Consider the following 24,853-nt stretch of genomic DNA (forward strand, 5'->3'; position numbering starts at 1 on the left):
GAATATACGGATTACATTGGCAATTATTTCGCTAATTACATATTCTAGTAAATTACAATAATTGATATTTATACAGATTATCATCCGAGATTCGGAATCATCCACTCAGATGTAATTTTATCCTTAACATTCGATAAAGTAAAATGAAATTTATAAAAATATTAATATTACTATACAATATACGTATATAAAATTATTACAAAATCTACTTAAAAAATCAATTTTTTCAAAATTATGAGCCAATGGCTGAAACAGCCGGACATGTATCGTTTTTTTTTGCTTAAGAACAATCTATAAAAAGCGAATCAAAATCCCCAACATCATCATCTAGTGTTCTCCTTGTTATCATTCAGAAAAGAATGACCAGAACTCTCGAGAATTTCACACATTACTCAAATATGAGTGATATGGCAGTCAAAATGTTAATTATACAGACTTCACAAAAAATCTATGACATTTCTTTCTTTAATATATATATATGGTCTCCAAATTTAGAATAGAATGATATCACATTGGCGTATTGCAATAGTATAAATTAAAATATTAGTAATATTTAAATACGAGAAGTCTCATTTGACGGTCAAAGTTAGATGTTGAACTGATATACGTAAGGCAGTGTTATGCATGTGGCGGATTACAACCGATCGTCGCCTTCGGTCTTACTGTCGTTTGTAGCGGAAAGGCTATTCTCGCAGTGATCGCAAGTTGGAAGGGTTCCGCTCGAGTGACAAGACTGAGATGTGATATTATTTACAATGTATTATATTTACAGAATTATGTACAATGGAGGTGACTCTGAAAAGGGACGGTGGAGGTACTTGTGTGGACCTGAAAAGGACCGTTTGTAATGCGCCATCTAATGCGCTACGCCTTCCTGATGTTCGATCGGGGGCTGGCACCTTAGCGGAACCCCAGAGCTTGATGTCCACCTGTAGCCGGAAGTGATCTTCTTTCTCGCCGAGCCGGTGGTGTCTCTGGCGGCGTATGTGACGAGGACTCCTTCAGCCGCGGTTTCAGTGGAGTCTCCCACTCATTGCCGGAGATCTGCGTACCGGTGGTTGTCCTCGGCGAAGTCTCTGATGATGGAGAGACGGCGGCAGGCGTCACGGACAACGGCGAGATAGCAGTCGAGATAGTGCGGTACCTCGGTAATGTGTATCTCCGGAGGAGTTGGCAATCCTACGTACTAAGAAGCTTCTATCGGGATGAGCCTCCACCTTACTGGCTACGATGATCGAGATGTTCCTGGAGCCTTTTACTTCCGTCGCTGGCCACACCCACCAGTTGCTGTCGCTCTTCTACAGGATCGTGTTATTCCTCCGCTGCCGGGTTACAACGTCGCTGTGGTCCTATCGGCTGGTGCTGTCCGGCTGCTGCTGGGCGGCGCCTCTGTGGTCCGGCTGCTGCTGAGCGGGTCCTATGTAGTCTGGCTGCAGGATCGCTGTTGCCCTTCTATCGGTAGGCACCTTTGACTGTCTCAAGATGCGTTCCAGCTTGGTAGTCACTGGTTAAACATGTTACTCGAAAATGCAAGTGAGCGTGACTTCCTTCGCTCCGACGGGCCTTATATCTCCCGCTGGGCGAATCTCGAGCGCGGATTTTCGCTAGGCGCGCCAACCCCCTGGGGGCTAAACTGCGGTACTCGCACTTTGTTGCACGCGCGTGCTGCGTACAATTGATTGCCGTGTGGGTAGCAATTCTGCGCAGCATATGTAACCGCCATACGTATTCTTTAAATAAATTTATCTCAGACATGTGATTGCATGCCATTACTATTAGACTTTCAACGTAATCAAATTGTAATATTAATAATGTCCCCAAATTCAATTACATACATCTTAAAAACCTGTGAAAAACTTTTTGCAAGAAATATTACCTCGATCGGGAATCAAAACTGGATCTCTATAGCATTCCGTGCGAGCGTCCTAAGCATTTAGACCACCGAGGACTTTGCAAAAATTAATATGTATAGAAAGATGTATAGAAAAATTGTACACTGAAAGGCAAGTGTACGTAAACAATAATAATATTGTAAATGAGACCATTCATGTGAGTACTTCTCCTAAATACTATCAAACTTCCAACGCAATTCATCTGAAATATTAATAAACTCCTCAAATATAATTACGTACTTTTATAGCCTTACATCTTAAAATGCGTTATGAAGAGTTATAGATAAAATGTTTACAATAAAGGAGTATATAACCACAACATAAGTTTTTTAGTAATATTTAGTATATTACAAAGATTCAGATTAAACTTAGACGTTTCGGCCAATTTCTGACCATCTTCAGTAAAAATATAAAAAATTTCTCATTCATACATAAAATAAATTCATGCTTTTGAGATACTTTTTTGAATTTTTCGGATACCTTGTTTAGATATGGTATGACAAAAAACTTTTTTTCTGTGTTAGAGGTGGGTTCTTTATTATTGTCGTCACCGTCATTCTTTTTTGTCTAAATTACGTCTATTTTCTAGGTTTTAATTCTATCTGTAATAGTCAAAAAAATGAATTCTAAGAAAAGAATTCATTTTTTTAGACAAAAAGAATGACGGTAACGACAGTAATAAAGAACCCACATCTAACACAAAAAAAGTTTTTTGTCATACCATATCTAAACAAAGTATCCAAAAAATTAAAAAAGTATCTCAGAAGCATGGATTCAATATCGCCTACAAACCAATAAACGGACTGAACAAATTCATTAAAACAGGAATGAATCGCTTAGGCCCAGTCAAAGATGACCAGTGTGATGTAGTTTACAAGATAAATTGTTTGGACTGTGAATCTTTTTATGTTGACTAAACAAAAAGAATTTTATTATTAAAGAAATTTTATTTTTAAAGAAATTTTATTATTAAAAACCACTTTTTTATTATTTATAATTCTTTACAGATTTTCAAAATGTACATATGTAATAAAATTTAGGTAGATTATTAATATTTCAGATTATTAATTGCATTGAAAGTTCAATAGTAACGATGTGCAATCATATTTCTAAAACGAATTTATTTAAAGAATATGTATACATATTAGGTCAACATCTAACTTTAACCGTCAAATAACACTTTTTATATTTAGGAGATGTATTCACATAAACGGTTCTCATTTCCAATCTTATTATTGTTTATACACGCTTGCCTTTCAATACTCTCTATACATATTGGTTATTATGAAGAATATTGCTAAGACCTCAGTAGTCTAAAAGCTTATGAAGTTCGCACAAAGAGTTAAAAATTTGGGTTCAACTCCCGGCCGAAATAATATTTCTTGCAATGAGTCATTTACAGGATTTTAATATGTATGTAATTAAATTTCGGGGTATTACTAACATTTCAGATGGATTACGCTGAAAGTCTGATAATAATGGCGTGCAATCATATTTCTTAAATTAATTAATTTAAAGAATACGTATATGTATTAGTTCAACATCTAACATTAAACGTCAAGTGGCGCTTCTCGTACTTAAGTGATGTACTCAAATAAACGGTCTTATTTCTAATCTTATTTATAATAGTAATATTTATTACACTTATAATATTGCAGTATATAATATTACCACGTGCAATAATGTAATATTAGTGATATTTATTATCTTGTGAACAATTGCAACCATATATAGCACAATGTGGATTAACTATCATATAACATCGATATTCAACTAATGTATTCACATACTAGCATTGTGTCGTATATCAAAGCGCAGAGATGCACTGCGTTGATGATAATATGCCAAAAGATAATAGGTCCGTAGACAAGCTCCAACGTTTGGCGGCATTGTAGCAACCTTTGATGCTTTGCCACACATATCCTTAATAGGTTTGAAAACTTCTCGGTCAGCGGAGGATTTGTGAGTTTGAAAGTCATAGCTCTTATTGTCGAGGTGAACTGATAGATATAGAAGCCAAACATGCTGTCAACACTGGTCGCCGTCGTACAGCTGAGTATTACCATACTTGTCTCGTAAACCAGATGAAAATGATACAAAAAGTTGTCGGGAACTGTCCAGAAATATCCAAATCCCTTAGTCAATGGCAATGTGTAGTTCGTTGTTAAATGAAAATGGGAGAGAAAGTGACGGATTATAATGATGTACGAAGGCGCAAAATATGTCAAGACCAATGCTGTCATAACGGTGAAGTATATATATGCCATTGTGTACATTGAGCGCAAAGACGAAAATAATGTCATCCTGATTTTTTCATTTTGCATTAGTTCCTCCTCAAAAAGCTCATTCAGCGTCCGGTGATAATTTATTAAAGAACCGCGATGTATCAAGAAGCTTGTCACCTTAAAAAAATCAGAGAATCATATTTATTCTTCGCGTATATAACAGAGATTTTTGACAGATAGATGTATCATGTATTGTATAATATTATAAATTACAATCTTTAAATTTTAATTCAAAACTTCTTCCTTTTTACGAAAGATGGAACATTACGGAGGAATGATGTTTATTAAAATCATATTTAAACGAAAGGAAGCTTTTTAGCTTTTTAGGCCCGTGGGCGTGGCCTAGACGGGTTAGTCTGGAGAAAGGGCGCGCTCTGATTGGTCGAGGAGTGAAGGGTGGGGGTAATAGGGTAATTAAATGGTGTGTTCTGATTGGTTCGCCCTATACTTACCAAAGATTTGATTGGTTCGCTCTATACCAACACATAAGGTGATTGGAGAGGATAGGTGATAGAGGGCTTCAGACAAAATAGAGGTCTGAAAAATGATGAGTGGAGATTGGGACTGCAGCATTCTTTTGTCGCGAGGGCAGAGTGCGAACAGCGGGGGATGAATAGCGGTCGAATTTATGACGGTCACTTTTTTGTTGTCGCGGCGCAACTTCTTCGACGTGTTGGCGTTTCAGTGAATGTTATTTATGTATGAGAGAGGAGATCTTATACGAAAATTTGCGGGTCTAGAGAGAGTTTTGCTTTTGTTCGAAACAATTTGAGGAAGATAAAATAGGAACGAACATGTTCAACTGTTGCGGCGCGTCGTCTCCGATGTGACGACTTCCTCGAGCGAGAGTATGACTTTTATAATGTATGACAATTTTATGAATTTATATTGTACTTCCTGTACTTTATTTAAAAGTTTATATATATAACACGGAAATATGCAGAAAAAAAAGTTGGTTATTGTAAAGTACGAGTAATAAAGAAACGAGAGTTTATGTTATAGAGAAATGTATTTATTGATACAAATTTTTTTTCAAAGAAGAAATACATAGTTTGTATGAGAATAAACTAAAAAAAGTTTTAGTAAAATTAAACCAAAGATTCTCGCTTCGAATGAATTATATGAAAAAAAATTTCGTTATATATTAACAAAGTTAATTCCAAAAATATTATTATATTGAAATACATATCAAGAAAAGCTAAGTCGTTAATTTGTGTACGTACATTACGTTATATATCTTCGTAATTACCACGAAACGTTAATTTTATAATTTCCTGATTAATAAAACATGCAGGTAATTTCGATTTCTTGAATTAAGTATAAAGCACACTTGTTAACATTATCGGATAAAGATTCTAATTGTTTTAAACGTGCATCGACGCACTTTACAATGCTTCGCAGTCCGAGGAAGGTAGTTTTCTACATTACAATTGTCGCTATGTAGGTTCTCCGTTTCTTCGCCGGTGGAGTTGAATCAAGCGCGTCCTCTTGTTTTCGAAGATTTCCGTTGGAATTTTCCTCTTCTTCTTTATACGCTAGCAATATTGATTTTGACCCGTGATAAAACTGATGGTGATATTTTTTATAACAACAAAGTTAGGTTTCACTCTGTTATCGCTGCTTAAATAGTCATTCATGAGTTCCATGTGATCTTGAATCTGTTGCCAGCAGTCGGAGTGAAAATAAATTCCGTCCGCTCAATTTTACAACAGGTTTGAAGATTCCTTCGTTTGTTCTTTGCAATCCTACGTGAATCGTCTTCGTATGAGAATTGTTAAGGCCATACATTGTTGCTAACAACATATGAAATCGAGTGTTTCTTCTCTCGTCGATGTCGTTACGTAACTTGTAAAAATCGGGGATGGAGTACATGCCCATGTCTGAATAATTAGTATTTTTTGGACTGGCTATTGTTCTTACGTCGTAGTAATACCAAATTCAGTGAACCAAGATGGCGAACAAAAATATAAGAAGCACAGTACTTGTTTGCTCGTCAAACTGAAGCTGCGGACGGCGAGACTCGAATGAAACGGATTTTCGTAAGCACCGTCCACATCACTACCCTCTTCGACGCTACGTAATAAAATTATTCTGCGCGCGCAGATGAAAAAAATAAAAAACAAACTTTCTTTAAATTTTTTTTTTAAATTTAAAATAATCTTTACCCGGAGAAGTCAGAAGAGGGATCTCACGCAAACATCCGATATACCACCGCCATCACATTCCATTAGTAACACAGATATTTCTACGAAAAATTTCGAAATTTCGAGCCAGTATAATTATATGAAAAGCATTGAGGAAATACTGGAAAGCGTACCGAAATCTTATCGTAAGCATGCACACTTACTGATGAAATATTTGCTTCGAAAAGCTGTGCCCGATAGAATTAGTTGGAATCGTGACTATACTCGTAGATGGTAACGTCGTGAAAGATTCGAATATCACTGACTTAATAAACGATGCAATGCGCGAGAGAAAAACTGTGAAAGCAGTGGGTAGAAATCAGTTTGCACGATTATTCCGTGTGTGGAACATACTTTCTGCACTGGTGAGAAATAAAAGATTATTATTCATGCACGGTGATGCTGTAAACATTGTAAAACTTCGATCTCGCGCGAGTTCCATGCATGTTATATCGAAAAGGCGAATTCCACGTCGATTGTATCGAAAGCCCGAGGAAGGAGAAAAACGCAAAAATTACGAACAAGAAATAGACGAGGAAAGCTCGCTGATTCTTTCTCGTACACAAAAAACTGATACCCCCATATCTTTGCAAACAGGGAAAAGCTGGTTGCTCGGTTGAAAAAAATTGAGATAACGATGACGTTTGAAAAACTATACTACGATCCGTCGAATTATGCGGGTTATTCGATTGTGGATAATCTAATTCGCGCCGTTAAACCGAATTTCTCGCTGGGAGAAGTCGTACGCTGGCTCGAATCACAAGATGCGTACACATTGCACCGACCATTGAGCAGAAAATTTCCGCGATTGCATTACAGCGTGACAAACATTGACGACGTATGGGAGGCAGATTTGATCGAATTCCAAAATCTATAATAAAAAGTTACAATGACGATTATTCCCATCTGTTAGTAATTATCGATGTATTAAGCAAATACGTCTGGGTAGAACCGCTACGTGATAAAATGAGCAACAGCGTGATAAAAGCTTTTCAATGCGTACTAGCGGAAAGCGAAGGATGAGTACTTGTATACTTACAAACGGACAAGGGTGAAGAATTTATCGCGCACCCAATGCAAAAATTTCTTAAAGAAAACGACATTCGTTTTCGAGTAACACGCAATCCGGACATTAAAGCCGCCATCGTCGAGCGCTTCAACAGAACACTGAAGGAGCGAATGTGGCGTTATTTCATGCATAAAAATACGCGCCGCTACGTCGATGTTTTATAGGACATTGTACGTGCTTACAATCACACGCGTCACTCGTCCATGAGAATGCAACCAGCGGTAGTAACGAGAGAAAAACACCCGTATCGCTCGTGAAAATATATCACGTCGTTGGAAAAATGACATATTAAAGAAACGAGCGCAAAAGATTAAATATCGCGTTGGAGATCTCGTTCGTATCAGTAGGGCGAAAGTTGCCTTCGAAAAAGATTACGAGGCTAAGTGAAGCGAGGAAATATTTCAAATTTATCGTGTTCTCGATTGGCGAAACCCTCACGTGTACGAGCTGCGAGATTTAGCAGACGAAGTCATAGACGGTATTTTTTATGAGCAAGAATTAGCTCGAGTTGAGAAAAACTTAGAGGAAGAACAGTTTATCGTTGATCGCGTGATAAAGAGTAGGGGGCGAGGAGCTAATAAGCAAGTGCTAGTTAGTTGGCGTGGTTATCCCAGTAAGTTTAATACCTGGATTCCGGCATCGAGTTTAATTTCTCTTCGCGATGAAGGAGGAACAATTTCTTTTGGTATTTCCGAGTAACAGCAGTATGCGTCATTTTCCGAATAATACAACGTCATCCTTCATTACGGAATTAACTCACTTTATAGTGTTGCACGGACAATGGGAGGTTGCGATAAGTGAGATTCAATTTCCCTGTACCTTTTTACACGTACGTCATAACGAAAATGTGATCAGATTAATCGATGTTAAACCCGATGAGGAAACGAATGGCCCGTTTACAGCAAAAGAAACTCCATTTCCAAATGAAATTTACAACGATGTCTATCAGCTTATTGAGGCGATTAATATTGCGTGTAAATATGCCAAATCGCATTTTTATTTTGAATAGCAAAAAGCATCTGGCGGCAAAGGCTTCATAAGTATTAACTGCGATGAGAAATGCAAAATGCTATCATATAAACTTTTCCGATCATCTTCAACGAAAGGTAGGTTCTTTATCAGCAATTTCCACTCATAATCACCCATTTTATTTCAAACTCGCGACACGTAAACCTTATTCCAATGAAACAGAAAAGAAAACTTTTCTCACGGATTTAATACGGAAACGGGAAAACAACTTGGAGATGGTAAAGGTTCGCCAACGATTTGGAGTAGCGAATCCTATAGTTTGTGGCGCGGTATCCCCGATAAAATGTTCGTTTATTGTGATATTTGTGCGCTTTATATAACAGGTGATGTGCGTACTTCTTTTCTTAGAATAGTACCAATCGAGATATGCAGTCATAATTACGCATTTGTAAATTCGGTGCAAATTCGGTGAAGCATTTCTCATTTCCAAATTATATCCCATTGCAACGAACAAATTTCAGAACGATCAAAATAGATATGTGATCATCTTGGAAATAAAATTCCATTCGAATTCGGTACACTGACTGTGACAATGCACTTTAAACGTAAGCAATAACTTTCTTTCGTATACGCGAGCGTGACGGTAGTGCTAGTCTACAGTTAACAACTCACAATGGAATATGAGGAGTATTTTGATGACACCGATAGCAGAGGTGGAATTCTGCGTGTTTTCATCGGTTTATCCTACCAACGCGGACATGGAATCGGAAGCTTTCTCGGCGGGTTATTTAGAAAAATACTACCTTATCTAAATAAAGGTACGCGTGCTGTGGAAAAAAAGCTTTACGCGCTGGAATTAACGTGATAAAAGACATCGAAAATAATAAACCGTTAAAGGAAGCGGTCAAAAATTGTCTCGCGGAATCGAAGGGTAATCTGAAGAGAAAAGCCAAAGAAAAAATAAGCTCCCTGATGAGGCGGTCTGGATATAAAATATCCACGGAATCCGCGGCCCTTTAATTTTCACTCGGTGATCAAGAGAGACATATCATACATCGTAAACGACATCGAGGGGTCAAAAGAAAATCATCGAAAAATACCACAGGAAAGAAGAGCAAAAAAGCGACGAAGAAGAAAAAGAAAATTCGTGCTGCAGGAAGAAAAACCAAAAAATCATCCGCTAGGAAACATCGTGCCAAGAAACGTGATGTATCCGGCATATTCTCTTAATTAAGATACGATTTCGTGGCTGGAGAAAAAGCATGTTCTTTCTTCATACCCACTCAAGCGAGTGTATAAAGAACGAACTTAATCTCTTCTCTCTGCCTCCTACGTAAACCAGCATTGAGAATTCGTAATGGATTTATTACAAACTCGTAACTTCACTCGCAGACGACTCGCCCAGAATTTGTCATGCCCGGACATGGAGAAGACTATCTGGACCTCACTCACACCATGTTGAGCCTTCGCATACGTGTAGAAAGCGAGCGCGGGGAGAAGACATCGGTCGCACCCGACAGCGGGGCAAAAGGCCCCGTAAATCATTTACTGCATTCCATGTTCAATCAAATCGACGTATATTTCAATCAAAAGCTCGTATCGCCACCAAACAACGCTTACGCATACCGCGCGTATATCGAGGCGTTATTAAATTATGCTTCACCCGCAAAAACCTTCCATCTAACTTCTTGCTTATGGGATGCGGATATATGAACAACACGTTAGACGCATCAAACCCAAATATAGCGCTCGAAAGGCGCGCGCAATACATTCGAGGAAATGGCATGCTAGATCTCATTGGTCACCTTCACTGCGACGTTTTCAATCAAGATAAATTTTTAATTAACGGAGTGGAGGTTAGAATGAGACTTGTACGTTCGAAAAATTCATTTTGTCTTATGGAGAGTAAAATTATCAAAAATACGCATTCTTGACGCCAGTCTACTCGTAAGAAGAGCAAAAATAAGCCCGGGGGTGCTCCTCGCACACGCCAGAATGCTGAGTAAAACTACCATCAAATATCCCCTTACGAAGATCGAAGTGAAAACATTCACGATACACGCCGGCGTCGTGAGGGAATCGATAGACGACGCAATACTCGGACAGCTACCGAAACGAATAATAGTCGGCTTTATCGATAACGAGGCGACGGTGATAGAAAATTAAACCCATTTAATTTCAAAAATTACGAAATAAATTTCTTTTCACTGTACGCCGATGGCATGCAAATTCCCAGTAGACCGATACAACCAAATTTTTCGAAAAACGAACCGCTCTACGTTGAAGCTTATTCAATCACACATTATTCTCGGGAATCAACATTCACTTTCTGAACGAGGGTAATGTATAAGTAGAGACGATTACGCCAACGGCTACACTCTTTTCGCTTTCGGTCTTACTCCAGATCTATCCGCTAATTGTGCAGGACATTGGAATCTCGTAAAACACGGAAGCTTACGATTAGAAGTAAGATTCGAAAAAGCTCTTTCTGTGATTATTAATTGTATCGTCTATGCCGAGTTTGATCAATCGTTTTAAAAATCGACTTCTCGCGTCATTGTCGACTTTTCTGGTTAGCCCTACGGCTTTCGCAAGAAAACTATTTTCTCCCACTACACATTTTTTTTCTCATCTAATTGGACACAAGATGCCGAAAAAGCTTCAGTCTTGTTTGCGACACCAACGTCAACGTTTCGTGAGTAAAAAGAGTAGCGAAAATTCGAATACCATAATGGATATAGTCATCGATATACAAGGTTTTCGCGATGTCGAAGAAAACTTTATTCCGAAAGAAGTCGCGGTTCTAACGATTAATGCAACAATCACCGGACACTGGATTATGGCGTCACCCTGTTCATTTGAAGATTTACCCGTGAGAGCAAGACGAGAAAACAACTGGCTTACACGAAATTATCATGGAATCGAATAGTTCAACGGAGACGTCAATCCAAAAAACTTTACGATACATCTGCATAACATTACATGACACGCACGCTACATCTATACCAGAGGATAAGAGAAGGCACGTTAACTGAATAATCTACTTTCTAGAAATGTATATAATCTGGAGGGAATTTCTCCGGCTTTCAAAAATCTACCAGATTTCGAAGGCTGTGGACAACGTTGCATGTATCACGATTTCGAACCAGCGTTGAATCACATTGCGCCTTACGCAACGCTTACAAATTGAAACGTTGGCTAACTGTACGACATAGCAGCAATTCAAGTTACGATAGCCTTCCCTCAGAAAATTGGAACAAGAGCGGCGTCGAGAGCGAAAAAACTGACAGCAAGAATTCTTCAATTCAATTTAAAAATCAGAAACACGATATCGCTCGCAATATTAAAGCGTGGAGGAAAAATATCGCGACAGAAAAGACGAACCAAAGCGCTGACAAACAAGCGACAGACGAGAAGAAAAAAGATCTTTCAAAATTTGACTCGTCGACCGATAGAGATAAAGCTAACACTAGCGTCTCGCAAGCGTCGAGCATTTTAGGGAGCTCCACATTGCATACGCCGGCAAAAAAGGTACATTTTGAATTTACGCAAACATTTCCTCTCTCACGCTCTCCGACGACGAGAAATGAATTCGCTGGAAGTTTTAAATGCATTACGAGTACATCATCTCAGTGTACGACATGCGGGAGTCTATCCTGCCGATCGACTGGCGAGGGTGTGGATGAGGTCGACTGCCATTGACGCTAACACGGACAATCACGATCGACCTGGCCAACACTGGGTCGCCTTCTACATCGATGAACGCGGAACAGAAACGTATTTCGATAGATACGGCTTGCCGCCCTTGGATACAAGATTCCTCTTACGACTTCGACGAAACTTCATTATGTATCGATGGAATACGACAACGCTGCAAAGAATACTTTCTCAAACTTGTGGACAATACTGTGTAGTTCTATATTTTTTGTGTAATGGCTACAATCTTAACCAGTTTCTTGATCTGTTTACCTCTGATTGTAAGCGAAATGATCGATTGATTGTACAGTTATTTCATAAAATTTTTCTTCATTGTAAACATAAATTCGTAAATTTTCATGCTGTATGCCGTCATGTTCAAACGTGTACTTTTTCAAAAAAATAAAATAACTATAATATCTCTTTTAAATAAACGTTTTTGAACTTGTAAATATTGCCTGTTTCTTATTCCTACCTCCCTCACCCTTATTTAAATAGATACATTTTCCCGCGTATTACAGACTCAGATAATATACATTAAATACATAAAATATAAAAAGAATTTTTTTAAAGCAATGCTCGAGTCGCGCTGATTGAACATGTTTGTTCCTGTTTTACCTTCCCAAATTCTTCCGAACAAAAGCAAGATTCTCTCTCGCTCGCAAATTTTCGTATAAGATCTCCTCTCTCATACATAAATAACATTCATTGAAAAGTCAACATATCAGAGACATTGCGCCGCGACAACAAAAAAGTGATCGTCATAAATTCGACCGCTATTCACCCCCCACTGTTCGCACTCTGCCCTCGCGACAAAAGAATGCTGCAGTCCCAATCTCCAGTTACCATTTTTCAGACCTCTATTTTGTCTGAGGCCCTCTACCACTCATCCTCTCCAATCATCCCTTATGGGTAGGTATGGAGCGAACCAATCAAATCTTTGGCAAGTATAGGGCGAATCAGAACACACCATTTAATTACCCTATTACCTCCATCCTTCACTCCTCGATCAATCAGAGCGCGCCCTTTCTCGAAACTGACCCATCTAGGCCACGCACACGGCGCCGGAGGGAGACGTGGAGGGGATTTGTTTTGACGCCCCATGGCTGCCTATATACTACTCATAGCGATCGAGAGCCTAAGAACTTTCTAGTCCCAAGCGCTATGAGTGGCTAGTATCCAACTGAAACGTGTCATCGGGTGCCTGCAGGCCAGTCGCCAGAAGTTTTAAAAAAGGAAGAAATTTTAAACAAGTGTTTTCTTGTTTTAATCGACAGTTTGAAGTATAAAAAGACTAAATTTAAAAGTGCTACAACGTTAAGGGAGGCACTTGGAAGTAATTTATCAATAAAGCTTTTTTTTATTTTTCGATTAAAACGCGAAGAGAAAAAAAGACAGAGCTTTTTTATTGCTGCTAAAACTTTTTATAAAATAAGTATTTAACGAGCTTTGTGCTATGAATACAATTGAAGATATAACGGTTTGAAGATGAATGAAATTTCTTAAACAAAAGGCAAAAATTGGTATAACTTTTTCAGTTATAACTTTTTACGTTCGAGTGAATCGGAGAGTAAAAAGTAACAAAATAATTTAAAGTAGATATTTATCTGAAAAAATGGGATTAGATTCAATTCAATACAATTAATATTTCTAGAGATATCAACTTTAAAGTAGGCACTTTTTTGACAAAATTCGTTTTTTTTTTTCGAATATTTCCTTTAGAAATATTTTTTATTTTGTATATGTAAATGAATTTACATATATGGTAATGAATTAATAATTAACAAATTTGTAAGAGTAAAAAGTAGTTTTGTATTTTGCAAATGTCATTAGGAGGAAGTATTTAGTGCTATCTTCACTCCAATATCATATCTATTTGATATTATATTTTTTTCTGAATGGTAAGTTTTCAGCATATTTTAAACTGCCATTATTTATCAAAATCTATTCAGTAATTTTTATTTGGCGATATTGTAAATATGGAACAAAACAAGCAGTATTTTCGATGTTTGACCTTATTATTTTCGCAAAGAAAAAAATGCAATGCAAACAAAAATATGCGCCGTGTACGAGAAAACACTATAAATAAACACGTCAAAACTGGTTTGCAAAATTTCATGATGGTGATATACCAAAAAATGGTAAGCACTCGGATAGGCCATTAGTGGATGACGATCAAATCAAGATATTAATTGAAAATAATTAACGTTATACGACATAAGAGATAGCAAAGATCATCAATGCATCTCAAAAAACCGTTGTTGTTGAATAAGTTACACATGCTCGACTACGTGTCTCGATACGATATTTGAGTACCTCACAATTTAAATGAGGAAAATTTATTGGACCGCATCTCCATCAACAATTTATTACTTAAACGCAATGAAAATATTCCATTTTTAAAACAGATATTAACGGGCGACAAAAAGTGGATCGTATATAATAATATAGAGAGCAAAAGATCGTGGGAAAAGCAAAATGTATCATCGCAAAATATCGAAGTAAAACATCAATACAAAAAAATCATGCTGTGTATTTGGTGGCATGGGAGAGAAATCATATATACGTATTACGAGCTGTTTTGTGTTTGTGACGCTGGTGTCACCTTGTAAAAAAGCTCGTTAACCAAAGCAGCGTGTAATAACGACGACTCTTTTTGTTGTAATAATTTAAAATTTATTCTTTAGTCGGAATTAAGATTTGTTCGAAGCGGGCGGTAGGCGATGCTAATCCGAGAATTGATTCGTTCTGTTAGACATGTACATGTAATTTGCACTTGGTACGACTTCGAATTCTTTCTCGCAGCCGTTAGAAAAAATTTGTATGGCGAGCAGCAATAATACCGGTGAATGTCGCCGGAAACTAATGCATTTCTCGCGCACTGGATGCTCTCGCAGTAAGCGGTAACATTGCGGGACACGATACAGCGTTGATACATGACGAAACTTCGGTTTTGTTCGCACTTAATATTCGGGATAAATTCGGGATAAGATTCGTTAAGCGCGAATCTCAGTAAATGATCCATTTTGATTGGGATCGAGAAGTAAACTGAACTCTCGCACGTGAAACGTGCACGATAATCAACTTTTTGAATGTCGCGCAAGGAGGGTCGCGTGTCATCTGAGATAGATAGCATGATTAGAACAAAAGCGAGATATATTCATGAATAAAATATCGACCGCAGGCATGATTGAACAGGGACGGCTCGGTGTCTAAGAGCTGTTTACTTACCATCCCCGAGAATACATTTGAAATAACGATGATTCCGGAACACAAGTTGTTTCCGCAAAATCAAACGATTAATTTTAACAAATACTGTTCCAATTGGACTTAAAGCAGCAATTGATGAGAAGCGTCTACAGGTGTACAAGTATGAAATGCGGATTTGAGCAAACAGATGGCGCATCAATGCAGTGTGTGGTATAAAGATTTGACTGTTATGCCATTTTGAAGTGCCATCAACAAGTGTCAGACGCGCACGAGTGATAAATTGAAAAAGTGTTTGCATAATGTTGTGTTGCTGTGTTCGATATGTGGAAATTTATACCAAACAAAGAGCATTCGCGGACAGCATTAATTTTTTGTTTTCATTTGAAGAAAACTGCTGCTGAATCATACCGATTACTTCGAGAAGCTTATGGTGAACATGCTCCATCGCAAGATACGTGTGAACGATGGTTTCGGCGTTTTAAAAGTGGTGACTTCGATGTTGCAGACAAGGAACACGGAAAACCGCCAAAAAGGTACGAAGATGTGGAATTGCAAGCATTGTTGGACGAAGATGATTCACAAACACAAAAACAACTCGCAGAGCAATTGAGCATTAGTCAACAAGCTGTTTCCAATCGCCTACGAGAGATGGGAAAGATTCAGAAGACCGGAAGATGGGTACCGCATGAGTTGGACGGCAGGCAGATGGAGAGACGCAAAAATACATGTGAAATTTTGCTTGCACGATACAAAAAGAAGTCGTTTTTGCATCGTTAGTGGGGATGAAAAGTGGATTTATTTTGAGAATCCCAAGAGCAAAAAATCATGGGTAGACCCAGGCGCACCATCCACATCGATCGCAAGACCGAATCGCTTTGGCAGAAAGACGATGCTCTGTGTTTGGTGGGACCAGAAGGGTGTGGTCTATTATGAGCTGTTAAAACATGGTGAAACGGTTAATGCTGGACACTACCAACAACAATTGATCGATTTAAACCGTTCGCTGCTTGAAAAAAGACCAGAATATCAAAAGAGACAACACAAAGTCATTTTTCTTCATGACAATGCTCCATCACATACGGCAAAACCGGTTCGCGACACGTTGGAAGCACTCAGCTGGGAAGTTCTACCCCATGCGGCTTACTCATCAGACTTGGCTCCTTCCGATTACCATTTGTTGGCATCGATGGGTCACGCACTTGCTGAGCAGCGCTTTGGTTCGTACGAAGATGTGAAAAAATGGCTCGATGAATGGTTCGCGGCAAAGGGGGAAGATTTTTACTGGCGTGGTATCCACAAATTGCCCTAAAGATGGGAAAAATGTGTAACTAGCAATCGAATTTAACGTGTTTTTTTTTTTTAAATCCGCATTTTATACTTGTACACTGGATGAATAATCATTATAGTTATAGTAAATATTGTTACGACCAAACTTTATAATTCTTTTCTTCTATGAGAATTTTCGTCATCATAAAAGTTCTTAATAAGTATTACTTGTAGACCATCTAAAGTTCTACCATAGCAAGTTGCAACAGTGACGAGTCAAATAACAATCGGTTTTATAGAATAATAATTTACTAGAATAATAACTTACAGGAGGAAGTTGTTGAATTAAATATTTGCACTAAGTCGCACAGAAGAACTTTATCCCGAGGAACAAAAGAAGTAAAGTTAGATTAGGGATTTGCACACTGAAACAGTGGTTGTCTGTAATAAATGACGCATGTGGCACTAAATTTAATTGAACATCCGGCAAATGGTCGATGATGCAAAAGACTAATGTCGTTAGACACTTATCCCAGTATCCAATTCACAACCAAGATACCCCTAATCCTAAATTAGATCATTAACATACGCGAGGCCTGCACACGGCACTACTAACTCGCGAATATAAAGGGAGGCCTTTTGTCGCGGAGTCAGTCAAAATTCAGCTACGAAAAGTCACTCTGCCGGTTCGCGACTAGTTAGTTAAAATTCAACCACAATACTCTGCCGGTCTACTATCAATTTCAGTCAAAGCCTTGCCAGTTGATATTCTGTCGATTTGCGGCCAAATCTTTCAATCGATTTTAGTTGTGATTCGCGATCAGATCTCTTAATCCCCCTCCCTACTATCTTAATTGTGTGCCGTCGAATTACTCGATTGAAATCCAGTGTCTCCAAATCGCTTGGTCAAGCCCACTTCTTGGTCCAATTAGCCACAGGACATTCAATCACTTACAGTCATCAAGATCGGACCTCCGACGATCATCTCAAGTTAAAACTCACTGAATAGCAGCAAATTCCTCTTTAAATTATATATATATATATATATATTTACCGTGAAGCCTAACCCAACCGTAGTGCCACGCTTAACAACCAACCCCCAAAAGGTTGGTTTAGGAGCCGAGCCTACCTCAAAACGCGGAGATTCCTGAACCAAGAGTATTGGGAGTATCTTGAGTCCTCTCGTACTCAGATTCACCCAGCCAAGGACGCGCTCCCATTAGAACCTCCATCACCTTCGCCACCATCGGCATCACCGGCTCGATCAGCTTGTCAAAACATACTAGAGGCAATACCTCTTTCCCCTTCTTCCCAATCTCCATCACCAGCGTTTTCGGATGCTTTGACGGAACGGATTTTTCCAGATACGCCATCACTAATTACCGACTCCTCCATCCAGTCTATTTCCCCGTCACCTCGTTCACCATTCCTTGAGCGTGGAAATTCTGGAGGAACTACTCGCTTCTCTCCCTCCGCGTAACAATTACCGATATACAAGAAAGAGCATTTAAAACAGGTCACCTGAATAACTCGCTTGTTTTTATTAGAAGAAAAAGTGTCAAACATAATTGCTTTCGAGGGGCACATAATGTGATGTCAATAATTGTTTTGTAGGTGGAGGTTTTGTAAAGGATAGACAAAGGATAAATCTGTTTTTTAAATAGAATGATATGTTTTTTTTATTTACATTATGATGGAGCATTTTAAGATGAATGCAATGACCTATAATTGAAGATCATTTAAGGTTACGCAAAGTCAATAATGGAAAACAATTGAATGTAATGAAAAATAAATTGTTTCAAGGCACTCTTTGAATAATTTCATGTTTTTTCTTGTTGGTATACCGCTAATCGTTCAAGTATATCACGGTATGTAAACAAACATTGAAGGTTTATTTAAACATAACAAGGTTAGCAGTAATTGAAAATAAATTGTTTGAAGGAATTTTTCGAATATTTCACTAATTTATTTATTTGCGTATTTACAACAAGTAAGTACTTGGAACTATTTAATCGTTCATCGATATAATCGGGACTAATTATTTTAAATCAATCATTAAGAATTCTCAGAATCTTCTTTATAGATCAAAGTCTCTGCCTGTCCACTTCTCTCATCCAATGTGGGTTTTCTACTGACCAATAGTGCATGTTGCGAAGATTTACTTGTCCATTATTTGTAAATGTAGCTTTGTCAGTAAATAAGATTATAGTGACAAACATGTCATCTTTTTGTAGTCTTTGTAGTGCCCATTCACAGAATTGTACATGATTTTGAAAATCATTGTAACTCCAAGAGCCATGTAACTCTTGATGAAGAGAGATATGGAAAAAATAAAATTTGTTGGAATGAAATATTCGCAGAACACTTCGTCGATTAATACTACTTTCACGTTTAAGCTGTCTTTTAATGATATGTGGATTTAGTGATACAGCAGCTAAAATATTCGTTGAATTTCCATCGACAGTTGCTTTCTTGATTCATTTGCGTTTTTTTATTATCCACACTTCCTGTTTCTTGAAAAGCTTATATTATGTTTGAAAAAAACAGAAAATGAGGAATAAACACGATCGGGAAATCTTTCAGCATACAAATGTGCTGCTTCTCTCATAATTCGACGACATTCACCATAAACGAAAATCATCAATCGACTTTTTCCGCTTTCGTATAATGCATTTTGCAAGACACTTTGATTGATGAATTTAAATTGATCAGTAAATATGGATAATGCTCTGTGCTATTCAATTTAAACGGTATGTAAATACTTACATACATTTGAATTATTAGCGGTATATCAACAAAAAGAGAAGACACGAAATTTTGGAGAGTGCCTTGAAGCAATTTATTTTCCATTACATTCAATTATTTTACATTATTGACCTTGCGTAACCTTGAATGACCTTCAATTATAGGTCATTGTATTCGTCTTAAAATGTTCTAGAATGTAAGTAAAAAAATATATCATTCCATTTAAAACATACTCATATCACATTTCATTAAAAAACAGATTTGGCTTTTGCTTATCTTTTACGTCTCCACCTACAATCAATTATTGACATTACATTATGTGCCCCTCGAAACCAAGCAACTTTTGTTTGATACTTTTTCTTCTATTGTTAAAAACAAGCGAGTTATTCAGATAACGTATTTTAAATGCCCCTCTTTGTATAAATCCAGGAGACACTTTCTACACTGTTATCAGTTCGAATCCTTCTCGAATCCTTTTCCACACGGGGCATACATATATCAATTGGTCCCGATTAGTTTGACTCAGAGGAAGTCCCAGCCGCCATAGCCGGACAACCTGCTGGAATTCACATTCCAGTATTCCTACTCTTTCTCATATTTAATCCCTATCGATTTTTTTAATAATCTTTTCTCCCCTTTTTCCGTCGTAATTCACGAATTGAATTAATTCCCGTATTGCCTCTCCGTCCACACATAAACACACACGCACGCGCGCGCGCACACGCACACGCACACGCACACGTACACACTATGGAGAGAGACTAAAACCCCTACGTGGCGCGTTCCCAGATAGCGAATTGAAGAGTGCCCGCTAGAAATAGAGGGGAGAAATAAGATACTTCCCAAACAGGATAAAGAAAGGAATCCCGAATAATAAACCACATATGGAGAGTCAAACAAAGATGAACTTTACGATGCAGAGTTTCGGAATCCCAGTACGATGCCAGGAGGTGAGCAATCGAGGCGTCGTCAATCAATGGCCGCAATGTATCAGTGGTGAAGAACTTGATTATTGTTGCATTTAATACTATAAGTAAGAGCATAACGGAAGATTTAAATAAAACAAAAACTTTAGAAGAACAGATTAAAGGAAGAAATTAGGCAAAAGTAGGAGAACAAACTTCTAACTTGCTAAAATTTATAACACCTAAGCATAATGTCCATGACGATGTCTGTGGTCGCTAACTTTGTCTGCTATAATACAGATTTCTCCAAGTCTATCTTCTCCATTTTCATGAGCCTATGAAGCTCATGATGCTCATGATATTTACCTTCTTCTTAATATCGCCTGCGTCCTATACAGTGGAAAGAAGGACCTGGAAGCCAGCAAGCACATTGTTGGAAGCAACAAGTGTACCGCTTACAAGAAGATCTATGAGGAGCTTCTCAAAAAACGAGGAAAGTTCAATAAACTTCAACCACTGTGAGATAGCTCAGGACCTGCTCATGCAAACTGTGCAAGAGGAGGAGATGGATGTAATGATCATCGCAGAGTCGTATCGACATCTCGACCAACAAAACTGGAAGGTGGCGACGGGGAGGATCGCCATCTGATCTTGCGCCAAGTATCTCTTCTAGGAGATTATAAAACTACAAGAGAGTGGCTTTGAAATCAATGGCACATACATGTATAGCTGTTACACTCCACCGAGTTTGACATTGGAGGACTTCGAGGGAATCTAGTCAACGACGTCAAGAATCATGTGTAGTGGCGGGCGATTTAAATGCTTGGGCTATGGACTGAAGAAGTAACGTAACGGACGAGAGGGGTCAAGCACTCCTGGAAGTTTTGTCCGTACTGAACCTATCTCTGCTGAACGATCGACATCATCATTCGTCAGAGAAGAAGCAACGTCTACCACAGATTTCACCTTTGTCAGTAATGGCCTTTCAAAGGGCGATACTCACTGGCAGGTGATCACGCACAGTGATCATCATACCATATGGACGATTGCGAGACGACAGAGAGCTGATTGATCTTTGAAAAGAAAATTAAGAGCCAGAGGCTGAAAAGCAAATATGTTTGATGAGGACGTGTTCTGCTTGGCCATAGAGGAAGGGGACCTCAGAAAACATTCCGCAGAGAGTAAAGTCAACGAAGTGATGCGTAGAGTCACTAAAGCTTATGACGCCACCATGCCTAAAAGAGGAAATGGAAATCCACATACTCTGGCATACTGGTGGAATGATGCAGTAGCCAAAGCTCGAAGGAAAAGCAACCGTGCCAAGCGGCCCAGAAAGCTAAAGGCAAACCATCACATTTAAAACTAGAGGAGAAATATAGGAAAGCTCGCGCCAAACTTACTGAAACAATTAAGCAGAGCAAGCGGCGGACCTGGACCGAATTGCTGGACAAAGTTGAGGAAGTGGGGCAGGCCATAACACGACTGAAAAATCGATTACAGCAGCCTACCTGCCTTGATTAACTCAGGGAGATAATGGAAACACTCTTTCCAACGCAGGAGCGTTTCGAGTACCAGATCAACAGTGAAAAAGAGGAGATCATCCCTCCTATCACAAGTGAGGAATTGTTCCAAGTTTGTAGGAAGATGGGAAACAAGAAGGTACTAGGAATGGGTAATATCCCGAATATTGCCATCAAAACTGCTATTAAAACAGCACCTAAAATGTTTACAAACATGTACAATGCATGCCTCGGTGAGGAAATCTTCCCTGAGCATTGGAAGTGGCAGAAACTCGTTCTCTTGCCTAAGAGCAATAAACAACTGGACGACCCCTCGTTCTATCGCTCTCTGTGAATGTTAGACATAGCAGGAAAGATCTTGGAGCGGATCATCCATGACCGGATTGAAGCTATTAGAAATTCCTTAGCGGAGAGCCAACATGACTTTAAAAAATTTAAATCAACATTGGAGGCGATTGATCGAGTGGTTAACAAGGTAAGAGAGATCACAGCAAACAATGGAAAAAGGAATCCAAGAAATATTGCTTGATTCTCGTTCTCAGCATCAAGGACTCCTTTAACTCTGCCGAGTAAATAATATCTATCTGGCATTAGATAGGTTGGAGATGGCGGGTTATCTCAAGAAGATAGTGAAGAACTATCTTAGTGACAGATACGATATGGAAGATGGGCCCCAGAAGTACAGAGTTACGGGAGGTGTACTCTAGAGCTCAGTGCTTGGACCACTTCTGTGGAATATCATATACAACGGATTACTGAAGTTACAGCTGCCGCTGGGAGAGGAACTAATCGCTTTTGCGGATAATAAATAATGCGATGCTGGTCATCATGGCTAAACTCTTGGAGGAAGCTCAACGCATCTTCGGGAATTGGTATGGTCAAATTCAGCACTAAATGTCTTTGGACTACAACTAGTTAAACACAAAATGGAAGCAATGCTGATCACGAGTAGAAAGAAAGCAGAGACGATCATTCACTGTGAATATATCATCACTTTCCAAACGTATTATATATTAAGTATCTGGAGGTGATGTTGGATGCAAGGCTGAACTTCAAGCAGCAAGTGAAGTATGTCACGAAAAAGGCAACCAAGGTGGCAGTGGCGCTGGCACGGCTTATGCCAAATATTGGCGGCTCGCGACAGGACAGAAGGAAGTTACTGGCATCGGTAGCTACTTCAGTCCTCACTTACGCGATTGCTATCTGAGGCGAGATGAAGATCTAAAGAAGTACCAAAAGAAGGCAACAAGGATCGGTTCAGTGCCTTAAGGATCTCCAGCGCATTTCGCACAGTGTCGAAAGATGCTGTCTATGTGAAACAGTTGGGATGATCTCTATTCATATCGTTGCTGAGGAGCGGAAGATACAACGCGTAAAGAGAACTATGCCACCGGAACTTCGCGAGAAGCAGAGACGCGTGGCAAGATTAGAAAGCCGGTTACACTGTCAAATAGAGTGGGATGTATTCGCGAAAGGGAGATAGACACATCGTCTAATTCCTTGGTTAGATTATTGGATAAACCGCAACCACAGGGAAGTCAACTTCTACTTGACTCAGGCATTCTCGGGACACGGTTGCTTTAGAGTAACATATCTCCACAAACTTGGGCACGAAAACATACCTGTTCAAACGGGTGTGGAGTGCCAGAGAATGCGGAGCACGCACTTTTTCAGTGTTCGCGCTTTTCAACGGAGCGAGAAGAACTGAAACACTAGAGGGATTCTGACTGAGAATCTGGTACAATTCATGCTGACCTCGAAAGAAAGCTGGAATGCCGTCAGTAGTTTCGCTACAGCGGTATTGAGGAAGCTACGACGAGAGAAGCAGGAGAGGAAGAGATTAGCGGCAGCAAGAACCTTTCCCTTCAAAAAGAGTGAATAGGTGAAAAGAGAAGAACAGCTACGGCTGAGACCCACGTGAAGTAATTCTTCGCGGCGGTCCCATGGAGGTAAGAAAAAGTCAATGATGAACAGAGATTAAGGTTCTTAGCAGGTATGAGTCCACACAATTATTATTTCTGTGTGTAAGATCGAGTCCGGCGGGATAGCTCGCCACTCCTTATAAAAAGCATTTTCCCCTTCTAACCAAAAAACAAAACACACTGTAGATTCACTATGGAGGGTTAAGTTAAGTTATAGTGGAGGTATAGTTAAGTTTAACTCTGGCAAAAACATATATACTTGTCTCTTGTAACCAATTAATAATTTTGTGATTAATGATTTAACTAACCGCGTTTTATAATGTACAATCCTTTGGTAAATAGCTCATAGTAATTAGTTTATAGAAATACTATCTGATCAAATTTGACCCGGACTGGTCCATTTAAACCGCGCGCGTAAATTGAATCGGTAAAAATTTTTTTTTTCTAGATTGGTACAACTTTCTCTGACATTCGTGTGAAATTTGAGCGGGATACGTCAGTTAGTGTGTGTTTGGCAGCCATTTGTTTACGACGCAAAAAGTTTCTCTGGCGATTTTTACTATGGAAAAAAAAATTAAACAACGAGTTTGCTTGAAATTTTGTGTTTCCAATGGAATTACGGCTACGGAATCATTGAAAATGTTGCAGAAGTGTTTTGGGGAGTCTACTCTATCGAGAACGCAAGTATTTGAGTGGCATAAAGCATTCAGGGGGGGACCTCATGTAAAATGAAATTTTTTAGCCATTTTATTTTTTTGCTTAAATTGATAGGAAATTTCCTCAAAAATACGAGAAAAAAAGTTAGAAAGTGATCCGAGAGGTCCTTGTACTTTATTTTCAAAAGAAAGTAAACAGTCGAATTGGGCGAAGCACTCAAATAGTCGAGCGCTCGTCGGACAATCGGCCTTTCGGTTCCTTTGTAATAAAGTTTGACCTGGCTGTGTTAGAGTTTCTACTAATGTAAAGCAGATGTCATCCCTACCGTCTTCGACGTCTGTATGTGTATGTGTATGTGAGTAACGGTTTTTGAAAAAGGTGACCCCTCGCTCAGTTCAGCAGCGTCTCTTGAGTCAGATCAATCGTTCGCAGAGCAGTTTAAAATAAGCATTTATTCGAAAACAAGAAAATGAGTCGAAAAGTGCAAGGTGATAATCCTAATTATCGTCCGAATCGTCCTAGACGGCGAAAAGT

The 24,853-nt window shown here is 38.8% G+C and overlaps 1 protein-coding gene across 1 annotated transcript in view; it reads right to left on the bottom strand.

Moving 5' to 3' along the window:
- The window catches only part of LOC108745808 (odorant receptor 46a-like), a 215,418-nt gene that overhangs the window by 121,772 nt on the left and 68,793 nt on the right, over window positions 1-24,853 (bottom strand). The window contains exon 2 of the mRNA XM_018482177.1: window positions 3,683-4,294. Coding sequence (XP_018337679.1) covers window positions 3,683-4,294 — 612 coding nt within the window. The remainder of the gene's footprint in view (window positions 1-3,682; window positions 4,295-24,853) is intronic.

The sequence above is a fragment of the Trachymyrmex septentrionalis genome, unplaced genomic scaffold, assembly GCF_001594115.1.
Source record: "Trachymyrmex septentrionalis isolate Tsep2-gDNA-1 unplaced genomic scaffold, Tsep1.0 scaffold149, whole genome shotgun sequence".
NCBI lineage: Eukaryota > Metazoa > Arthropoda > Insecta > Hymenoptera > Formicidae > Trachymyrmex > Trachymyrmex septentrionalis.